Source organism: Pongo abelii, chromosome 11 (genome assembly GCF_028885655.2).
Source record: "Pongo abelii isolate AG06213 chromosome 11, NHGRI_mPonAbe1-v2.0_pri, whole genome shotgun sequence".
Taxonomy (NCBI): Eukaryota; Metazoa; Chordata; class Mammalia; order Primates; family Hominidae; genus Pongo; species Pongo abelii.
In genome coordinates, this window is record NC_071996.2 from 100,707,125 (window position 1) to 100,718,688 (window position 11,564).

The window sequence follows — 11,564 nt, forward strand, 5'->3', positions numbered from 1 at the left end:
TTTCTTCTAGGGTATAGCTTAAGTCCATTGTTTCTTTGTTGATTTTCTGTCTTGATGACCTGTCTAGTGCTGTTAGTGGAGTAATGAAGTCCCCACTATTATTGTGTTGCCATCTATCTCATTTCTTATGTCTAGTAATAATTGTTTCATAAATTTGGGACCTCCCATGTTAGGTGCATATATATTTAGGATTGTGATATTGTCCTGTTGGACTGATTTTTTAAATCATTATATGATGTCCCTCTTTATCTTTTTAAACTGTTGTTGCTTTAAAATTTGTTTTGTCTGATACAAGAATAACTACTCCTGCTTACTTTTGGTTTCCATTTGCATGGAATATCTTTTTCCACCACTTTCTCTTAGATTTATGTGAGTCCTCATGTATTAGGTGACTATCTTGAAGACAGCAGATAATTGTTTGGTGGATTTTTATCCATTCTGCCATTCTGTAAAAATTTTTTTAACTTGAAATGTTATTATTTATGTATTGGCATATAATAGACTATTTAAAGCTGTTAAAATTATTTAAAATAGTTTTTAAAATTATTATAATTTAAGTTCTAGGGTACATGTGCACAATGTGCAGGTTTGTTACATAGGTATACATGTACCATGTTGGTGTGCTGCACCCATTAACTCGTCATTTACATCAGGTATATCTCCTAATGCTATCCCTCCCCCCTCCGCCTACCCCACTACAGGCCCCGGTGTGTGATGTTCCCCACCCCGTGTCCAATTTCCTTGTTCAATTTCCACCTATGAGTGAGACCATGCGGTGTTTGGTTTTCTGTCCTTGCGATAGTTTGCTCAGAATGATGGTTTCCAGCTTCATCCATGTCCCTACAAAGGACATGAAATCATCCTTTTTTACGGCTGCATAGTATTCCATGGTGTATATGTACCACATTTTCTTAATCCAGTCTATCATTGATGGGCATTTGGGTTGGTTCCAAGTCTTTGCTATTGTGAATAGTGCCGCAATAAACATACGTGTGCACGTGTCTTTATAGCAGCATGATTTATAATCCTATGGGTATATACCCAGTAATGGGATGGCTGGGTCAAATGGTATTTCTAGTTCTAGATCCTTGAGCCATTCTGTAAATTTTAAGTGGAGCATTTAGGCCATTTACATTCAACATTAGTACTGAGATGTGAGGTGCTGTTTTATTCATAGTGCTAGTTGTTGACTAAATACCTTGTTTTTTTTTTCCATTGTGTTATTGGTTTATAGGCCCTGTGAGATTTATGCTTAAGGAGTTTCTATTTTGGTGTATTTCAAGGTTTTGTTTCAAGATTTAGAACTCCTTTTAGCAATTCTTGTAGTGCTGGCTTGGTAGTGGTGAATTCTCTCAGCATTTTTTTTGTCTAAAAAATACTTTATTTTTCCTTCATTTATGAAGCTTTGTTTTGCTAGATACAAAATGCTTGGCTGGCAATTATTTTATTTGAGGAGGCTAAAGATAAACCCAGTCCCTTCTGGCTTGTAAGGTTTCTGCTGAAAAATCTGTTGTTAACCTGATAGGTTTTCCTTTATAGGTTACCTGATGCTTTTGCCTCACAGTTCTTAAGATTCTTTCCTTTGTCTTGACTTTAGATAACCTGATGACTATGTGCCTGGGTGATGATCTTTTTGTGATGAATTTCCCAGATGTTCTTAGAGTTTCTTGTATTTGGATGTCTAGATCTCTAGTGATGCCAGGGAAGTTTTCCTTGATTATTCCCTCAAACATGTTTTCCAAACTCTTAGATTTCTCTTCTTCCTCAGGAACACCAATTATTCTTAGGTTTGGCTGTTTAACACAGTCCCAACTTTCTTGGAGGTCTTGTTCTTTTTTTTTTTTTTTTCTTAAGACGGAGTCTCTCTCTCTCTTGCCCAGGCTGGAGTGCAGTGGCCCGATCTCGGCTAACCGCAACCTCCACCTCCCTGGTTCAAGCAATTCCCCTGCCTCACCTTCCCGAGTAGCTGGGATTACAGGCGCATACCACCACACCCGGCTAATTTTTTTGTGTTTTTCGTAGAGACGGGGTTTCACCATGTTGGCCAGACTGGCCTCGAACTCCTGACCTCAGGCAATCTGCCTGCCTCGGCCTCCCAAAGTGCTGGGTAATCCCAGCCGTGCCCGGCCTGTTTATTTTTTAAAATATTCTTTTTTCTTTGTCCTTGTCTGATTGGGTTAATTTAAAAGAGTTGTCTTTGAGCTCTGAAGTTCTTCTACTTGTTTGATTCTGCTGTTGAAACTTTTAAGTGCATTTTGTATTTCTCTAAATGTGTCTTTCATTTTCAGACGTTGTGATAGTTTTTTCTTTATGATATCTATTTCTCTGGAGCATTTTTCATCCATACTCTGTATTGTTTTTTAAAATTTCTTTCTCTGGTATCTTTTCGAGAAGCTGAATAATCACCCTTCTGAATTTTTAATCTGGCAATTCAGAGATTTCTTCTTGGTTTGGATCCATTGCTGGGAGCTAGTGTGGTCTTTTGGGGGTGTTATAGAAACTTGTTTTGTCACAATACCAGAATTACTTTTCTGATTCTTGCTCATTTGGGTAGACTATTTCAGTGGAACAATCTGAAACTCAAGGGCTGCTGCTCAGAATCTTTTGTCTCATGGGGTGATCCCTTGATGTGGTGCACTCCTCCTTTCCCTAAAGATGGGGCTCTGGCAAGCCAGACTGCAGACTGATTGTTATTGCTCTTCTGGGTCTAGCCACCCAGCAGTGCTACCAGACTCTAGGCTGGTGCTGGAGAATGTCTGTGAAGAGTCCTGTGATGCAATTTGTCTTTAGGTCTCCCAGTTGTGGATACCAGCACCTGTTCTGGTAGAGATGGTAGGGGAGTGACGTAGACTCTGTGAGAGTCCTTGGTTGTAGATATGTTTAGAGTGCCTGCTTTCTCAAATGCCGGTTATGCCAGCAGTGAAGCTGTCATGTGGACAGATTCAGAACCACTGGTTAGCCAGGATGTTGCAGGCAGTGGAATTAGCTGTTATTTTCTCCTTCCTTGGAAAAGGGTTGTTCTGTCATGAGTTGCTGTAATGTCCTGAGTTGGTTGGCCTCTAGCTGGGAGGTGGTGTTTTTGAGATAGCACCAGAGTTTTTCACCTGTCTTGTGGAATTTGCAGGGGCCTGTCACTTATTTTAAAGGATCTGTGATTTGTTTTGGTTTTCCTGATATGCTCCTGCAGTGGTTGCTGGAGCAAAAGTTCATGGTGTGAATCTCCCCACACTGTTCTCTCCATCCAAGTGGGAGCTGCACATCAGCCCTATCTCCTAACCACCATCTTCCCTCTCTCACTTTTTTCTTTTTTATTGCTGAGTAATAGTCCATTATATAGATATATCACATTTGTTTATCCATTCATCAGATGATGGACATTTGGGCTGTTTCCACCTTTTGTCTATTGTGAATACTGCTGTTATAAATAAACACTAGTGAGATAATACTTTACATCTATTTGACTGACAAAAATTAAGACAGACAATACCAAGTACTGGAGAGATCTATTCAAGGGTATATTGCTGAGTAGAGTGTAAATTTGTTTAGCCATTGGAAAATAACTTGGTATTGTTTTGAAAAATGGAAAACTCATACTCTCTATGATCCAGCAATTTCATTCCCATGTATATATCCAAGAGAAACTTTAGCATATAGGCACCAGAAGACATATACAACAGTGTTAATAGTAGTATTGTTTCTAAGAGTGAAAACTTGAATCACTGAAGTGTGTATCAACGGCCATTTCTTTAAGGAGTTCTGCTCTAAAGGGAAGGAAAGAAATGGTGCAGTAATGGAGGTTGAGAATTTTTTTTTTAAATGGGAGAAAAAATAGCACACTTGTATGCTGAGGCAGTACTTCAATGGAAAAGGAAAAAAAATAGTAAGAATTTCTGGATACCCTGGTTTCTCAGACACTTAGCTTCAATTTATCTGCCAGTTCTGGAGGGTGCTGTATATACCTTCCAGTTTTAAGTTTTACCTATGCTCACTTGCCATTTTAAAAAAAACTTGTATTAGGTTCAGGGTACATGTGCCTGTTTGTTATACAGGTAAATTGTGTGTCACTGCAGTTTGGTGTACAGATTATTTCTCCACCTAGGTAAAAAGCATAGTATCCGATAGGTGGTTTTTCAGTCCTCACTCTCCTCCCTTCCTCCACCCTCAAGTAGGCCCCAGAGTCTGCTGTTTCCTTTTTTGTGTCCATATGTACTCAATGTTTTGCTCCCACTTGTGAGAACATATGATAGTTGGCTTTCTGTTCCTGTGTTGGTTAACTTAGGATAATGGCATCCACCTCCACCCATGTTGCTGTAAAGAACATGATCTTGTTCTTTTTTATGGTTGCATAGTATTCCATGGTGTATATGTACCACATTTTCTTTATTCAGTCTACTGTTGATGGGCATTTAGGGAAGATTCCATGTCTTTGCTATTGTGAACAGTGCTGCAATAAACATGGGAGTGCGTTTTTTTTACAGTAGAATGATTTATATTCCTTTGGATATATACTCAATAATGAGATTGCTGAGTCAAATCATAATTATGCTTTGTGTTCTTTGAGAAATCACCAAACTGCTTTCTATAATGACTGAAGTAATTTACATTCCCACCAGCAGTGTATGTGTTCCTTTTCTCTGCAACCTTGCCAGCATCTGTTGTTTTTTGACTTTTTAATAATATTCATTCTGACTGGTGTGAGATGGTATCTAAATGTGGTTTTGATTTGCATTTCTGTAATGATGAGTGATGTTAAGCATTTTTTATATGCTTGTTGCATGTCTGTCTTCTTTTGAGAAGTGTCTGTTTATGTCCTTTGCCTTTTTAATGAGGTTTTTTGCTCATTGATTTGTTTAAATTCCTTATAGATTCTGGATATTAGACCTTTCTTGGATTCATAATTTGAAAATATTTTCTCCCATTCTGTAGATTGTCTGCTTACTCTGTTGATAGTTTATTCTGCAGTGCAGAAACTCTTTAGTTTAATTAGGTCCCATTTGTCAATTTTTGTTTTTGTTGCAATTGCTTTTGGCATCCTCATGATGAAATCTTTGTTAGGTCCTATGTCCAGAATGGTATTTCCTAGGTTACCGTCTAAGGTTTTTAGTTTTAGGTTTTACATTTAAGTCTTTAATCCATTTCGAGTTGATTTTTGTATATGGTATAGGAAGGGGGTCCTGTTTCATCTGTATATGGCTAGCTAGTTATCCAAGCACCATTTATTGAATGGGGAGTCTTTTGCCCATTGCTTGTTTTTATCAACTTTGTTGAAGACCAGATGGTTGTAGGTCATTCTTAAACTGCTGGATTAAATAAGAGCACATTAACTGAGTATCCAAAGTTATTTTTTATATCTCTTATACAGAATTCGATTGGTCCATCCATCATATCACTATAGAAATCAGATCCAAGTTACCATATGTGTTCAGTCACAGGTTATTATACAGCAGTCAAAATGAATGAATTACATGCAACATGTATTAAGAACATATGAATGCAGTTACATGCAACAACATGGATTAATATAGCAACAAAATGTTGAATAAAAAGGCAAGTTGAAGACTACATGTAGTATTATATCCTTTTTAGAATATTTAAATACAAGCAAAATTAAACAATGTTACTTAGACATACTATGTATGTGATAACACAAATGTGCAAGAACAAAATTCAGGACAATGACTACCTCAGGGAGGACAGTATGAGAAGAAAAGGAGCACACAGATCTAAATCACTGGTAATTTTCTAGTTCAGTGTTTCTCAAACTTTAATGTGCATCAGAATCACCTTAAAATCTAAATTACTGGGCCCTACCCTCAAGAGTTTCCTGATTCAGTACGTGGGGGATGGGGCCTAAGAATATACATATCGAACGAAGTTCCAGGTCCTGCTAGTTCTGCTGCTCTGGGGACCACACTCTGAAACCACTTGTAGTTCTTAGATTGGGTTGTAGGTTCATAGCTGCTCCATTTTATTATAAAATGTATATGCTACTTAAATTAAACGAAAAAAAAAAAAAGATCAAAGATGAGAGTGTGTTATGAACCAGGGATTAACATTAATTCAATTCTGGGCTCCTAAGGTTTCCTCCCCTAAAAAAAATTCTAAGGTTCCATTACTAAAAGCAAACTTGAAAAACACTATTTTAAAAGAACTTCAAGACCATTAAAAAATTAACTATTTTTGAGAAATAAATTTGAAAATTATTCTTTATATGCACAGTGACAGCATATTGCACTCTACTTTCCTGGATCTCAATAAACTTTGGCAAGAACTTGGCAGATCACAAATCTACTTTTGTTGATTCAACAAAAACTGTTTAAAGACTTCTCTTCCATTCTCAGTTCTTATCCTTCTCTCAAAATGCTGTAGGTAATGATTTTTCATCTTTTTTCTCTCTCCCTCCCTTACAGATTTAGGCTCTGAGATAAAATTTAGGTGACATTTTAGATATTGACTGGGCATGTGCAGGGCCATACTCTGTCTTGCAGTATGCCAGCCACGGACGGGGTTTAGACAAACTGCTGAATATAAAACTCTTGCCTACAAGCAGCTCAACCTAGGGGGGAAACAGATTCATAAATATAAAATTACAATCCAAAGAGGTAACACAGTATGTTATACGAAGGCAAACAGGTTCGTCTTCTTTCATAGCCTCTCCTAAACCCGGCAACTCCGAGCTACTCTTCTGGCAAGCCGCCGTCCGTTGGCGGCCTCTGGCGCCGCGGCTTTCGGCCTGCGGAGGGCGCAGGCGCGGGCGGGGCGGGGCCGGGCGGGGAGGGCGGTGAGGGCGGCGAGGGCGGTGAGGGCTGGCGCTCGGGGCCGCGTTTCATTGGCTTTCCGGCCGGAAGCTGCAGCGCGACCCGGCTGCGCATGCGCCTCTCACACGTGCTGTCAGAACACCGCCTCCTCCGCTGGCGGCCGGTCTGCGCCATGCTGCGAACGTCCGTCCTCCGGCTGCTAGGACGCACGGGGGCTAGTAGGCTCTCTCTCCTGGAGGACTTCGGCCCACGCTACTACAGTTCGGGCTTCCTCAGTGTCGGCGATGATGCTTGTGATGCGCGCGCCTACTTCACTACACCCATTTTCTACGTGAACGCGGCGCCGCACATCGGGCACCTGTACTCGGCACTACTGGCGGACGCCTTATGCCGCCACCGTCGCCTCCGAGGTCCCAGCACGGCCGCCACGCGATTCTCCACTGGTACCGACGAGCACGGGTTGAAGATTCAGCAGGCAGCAGCTACTGCGGGCCTGGCCCCGACCGAGCTGTGCGACCAAGTCTCTGAGCAGTTCCAGCAGCTTTTCCAGGAGGCCGGTATCTCCTGCACTGATTTCATCCGCACCACGGAGGCCCGGCACCGGGTGGCTGTGCAGCACTTCTGGGGGGTGCTTAAGTCCCGCGGTCTGCTCTACAAGGGCGTCTATGAAGGTTGGTATTGCGCCTCCGACGAGTGCTTCCTGCCTGAGGCCAAGGTCACCCAGCAGCCGGGCCCATCGGGGGATTCGTTTCCTGTATCTCTCGAGAGCGGGCATCCAGTCTCCTGGACCAAGGAAGAAAACTACATTTTCAGGCTTTCCCAGTTCCGGGAGCCACTCCAGCGGTGGCTGCGGGGCAACCCTCAGGCGATCACCCCCGAACCATTTCATCACGTAGTTCTTCAGTGGCTGGACGAGGAGCTGCCCGACCTGTCCGTGTCTCGCAGAAGTAGCCACTTGCACTGGGGCATTCCGGTGCCCGGGGATGATTCGCAGACCATCTATGTATGGCTGGATGCCCTGGTCAACTACCTCACTGTAATTGGCTACCCAAATGCTGAGTTCAAATCTTGGTGGCCGGCCACCTCTCATATCATAGGTAAGGACATTCTCAAATTCCATGCCATCTATTGGCCTGCCTTCCTCTTAGGGGCCGGCATGAGCCCGCCACAGCGCATCTATGTCCATTCCCACTGGACAGTCTGTGGCCAAAAGATGTCCAAGAGCTTGGGCAACGTGGTGGATCCTAGGACTTGCCTTAACCGCTATACTGTGGATGGCTTCCGCTACTTTCTCCTTCGGCAGGGCGTCCCCAACTGGGACTGTGACTACTATGATGAAAAGGTGGTTAAGTTGCTGAACTCCGAGCTGGCAGATGCCTTGGGAGGTCTCTTGAACCGATGCACTGCCAAAAGAATAAATCCTTCTGAGACCTACCCAGCCTTCTGCACTACCTGCTTCCCTAGTGAGCCAGGGTTGGTGGGGCCATCAGTTCGGGCTCAGGCAGAGGATTATGCTCTGGTGAGCGCAGTGGCCACTTTGCCAAAGCAGGTAGCAGACCACTATGATAACTTTCAGATATATAAGGCTCTGGAGGCCGTGTCCAGCTGTGTCCGGCAAACTAATGGTTTTGTCCAAAGGCATGCACCATGGAAGCTGAACTGGGAGAGCCCAGTGGATGCTCCCTGGCTGGGTACTGTGCTTCATGTGGCCTTGGAATGTTTGCGAGTCTTTGGGACTTTGCTGCAGCCTGTCACCCCAAGCCTAGCAGACAAGCTGCTGTCCAGGCTGGGGGTCTCTGCCTCAGAGAGGAGTCTTGGAGAGCTCTATTTCTTGCCTCGATTCTATGGACATCCATGCCCTTTTGAAGGGAGGAGGCTGGGACCTGAAACTGGGCTTTTGTTTCCAAGACTAGACCGGTCCAGGACTTGGCTGGTGAAAGCCCACCGGACCTAGAAACTCAGTTCTTACCGGCTTGTGGTAAAAAAGCAAATGTGTTATTTTTTTATTTCTTATTTTCAGGAAAGTTATACTAGTATTTTCTTAAGTGTGGAATCAAATGAGCACATAAGCTGTGTCCCTGTGAAAAGAGGTTTGTAGCCTTTCAGGTGCCTACTTCTATTCTTCATTTCTCTGTGACCATTGATCACTGTCCTTTGTGCATTGTGTGTCTTAAGATGTCTTCAGGGGAAAGATGGTTAAGAGACAGTGTTGCTAATGCTGTTCCTTCTTTGTGCCTCCTTCCAAACCACAGTTATTTGCCCAAACTACCTCTCGTGGCTGGTTTTTCATTGGCCTGGCCTCTGCTTCTCAGGCTAATTAGTGACTCCTTTGAGAGTCAGGGTTGGAGGCCCCTTACTGGGGCTTTTACAGGGGGATCCTACTTTGTTACACATGTTGGGTTTCCTGATGAAAAGAGAGTATTTTATTAAACCTTTTAACCAGTGTCCTAGACCAGATGATTTTTGCCCATGTGCATCCCCATTTAAATTCCTCCAACTAAGGCTCCCTGCTTTGTTAATAGTCTTAACAGTTGGGTTGTGTAACATCACACTTCAACCGGTAGATGGCTCTAATCTCACACATTTAATTACTAAAGATTGAGGATTCAGAATATTTAGAATAAATTAGTTTTCTGCTTTCTAATTTTGCAGATCTTTACATTTTTATTGCTTTTCTTAAAATAAGGGATAGCTTTGCAACCACTATTGTTTTAATGGAAAGCAAAAAAACCCCCCAAACTTATCAGAATCCTCGTTCTTTTTCAGACTACTGAAAAATGACATTTACTCTGTTAAATGTTTAATAAGTGAATAAGTAAATGTATCAAGTTGTTTATATAATAAATTATAAAACTCTTGAGGCACTTGGTATGTTAAAAATTTTAAACCTTAGTAACATTAGGTTACAGGTATGATTTAAAAATTTGTAAATAGTTCAAAAGGGCAATGTTTTCTTTATATTTCTTATAGTCTTAATTTTGTTATCCATGTACATAATTTACCTCATGATTTATTTTGGTCAATCAGGATCTATAATACAATATAGAAATTGTGTAATAGTTATTACAAATGTTAATACACAACTTTCAGGTAATTTTAACTGATTATTTCTTTTGCTCTTTTAACTTAAGTTATTAAAGTTTAAAAGTTTGTAAGTACCTTATTCAGATCTGTTCTGTTGCATTCGTTGAAGGTGATGGTGAAAGGAGGAACTGACCAATGCTTCAGGAATCTCAAACTGGATTTAGGAATCTCTCTAAGGTTCCATAAGAGAACATCACAGAGAAGATGTTAGCGATTTATACAGTGACTACAACATAGTAAGCCAGTTATGTCTCATAGGTGATTAGACAGCTGGGCCAGAGTTCAAAATGAGAACTTGCCTTGGAATATACATTCTAAGTATGGTAGCAAGTAGAGCGGGCCCACAATTAATTAAACTATAGTACTGGTAGTTCCCTTGGATTTATTCTAGGTGCCACCATTCAGTTCCAGTTTCTGTTTATTAATCAGCGAAATGAGGAATTTTTGGTTGCTGGAATATTGCTTAGAAGAGAATGCTTGAAGGCATTCTAAAGGTGGAAGGACTGTTTCCACAAATGTTCCTTCAGACCCTTCTTATTCATAAGTCTGGGCTTTCCACATGACATGTTCCAAGTTAACTGCTGGGGTTATTAGCACAGACTACTGGGGCATAGGATGTAGGAGTGTAATATCTCCTACAGGTGGATAGAGCAGAGAGTGGAAAAAGATAACATGTATTTACATGGATGAAGGAAAACATATTTGAAAACCAGTGAGATGATAACCTCTGCCTTTGAAGTGCTCTTATAGCAGTGTTACAGTTCCTACCATGGATGGAGACAGTATCTTCTACTTGAATGATCTTTCCTACAGCCTAGTGCTGGTCAATACAATCGACCTTTGCTTGCTGGAGGGTGTCAATGGAGTTCTTTTAGTGCAGTCTGTCATTTGTGCAGGCACTTAGCTGGCTACCTGGATATTTGTGATACTGGAGGACACAAGAACATAGGGGAACCAGATAGGACAGGGTGTAATTATTAGAAAGACAGGATATTTTATTTTGTTTATTTATTTATTTATTTATTTTTGTGTGAGCAATAAAGCTTTTTAATCACCTGGGTGCAGGCGGGCTGAGTCGGAAAAGAGAGTCAGCGAAGGGAGATAGGGATGGGGCCGTTTTATAGGATTTGGGTAGGTAAAGGAAAATTACAGTCAAAGGGGGTTGTTCTCTGGCGGGCAGGGGTGGGGGTCACAAGGTGCTCAGTGGGGGAGCTTTTGAACCAGGATGAGCCAGGAAAAGGAATTTCACAAGGTAATATATCATCAGTTAAGGCAGGAACAGGCCATTTTCACTTCTTTTGTGGTGGAATGTCATCAGTTAAGGCAGGAACCGGCCATCTGGATGTGTACGTGCAGGTCACAGGGGATATGATGGCTTAGCTTTGGCTCAGAGGCCTGACTTTCCAAAGACAGGATATTTTAAATGGAGGAATGTGTGGTAAGTTGGATCTGACTTCTGCGGTGATACTGAAGATGAACCAGTTGGATTCTCTATAGGAGGCACAATAGATACAGCAAATATTTTTTGAGTAATTAGTGATGTGTTTGAGTTGGTCCAGCAGTTTAAGAACAGCAAATGGAGAATACGTGAAAACTGGAGGGGATGTACTTCCAGGAGGGGGCATCCTAACCACTTCTGGTAGAAGATGATACACTTGTAGAATTCCCTACTCTAGCACTGTTAATATTTCTATCTGGCATTTTCTGGATTCCTTCGCCAGA

At 41.7% G+C, this 11,564-nt stretch overlaps 1 protein-coding gene across 1 annotated transcript; it reads left to right on the forward strand.

Moving 5' to 3' along the window:
* The first annotated feature begins 5,330 nt into the window (after positions 1 to 5,330).
* MARS2 (methionyl-tRNA synthetase 2, mitochondrial) lies at positions 5,331 to 9,921 on the forward strand. The gene has a single exon (XM_054549630.2). It carries the CDS (start codon positions 6,871 to 6,873, stop codon positions 8,710 to 8,712), a length of 1,842 nt encoding a protein of 613 aa, XP_054405605.1. The 5' UTR covers positions 5,331 to 6,870; the 3' UTR covers positions 8,713 to 9,921.
* Positions 9,922 to 11,564: the final 1,643 nt, after the last annotated feature.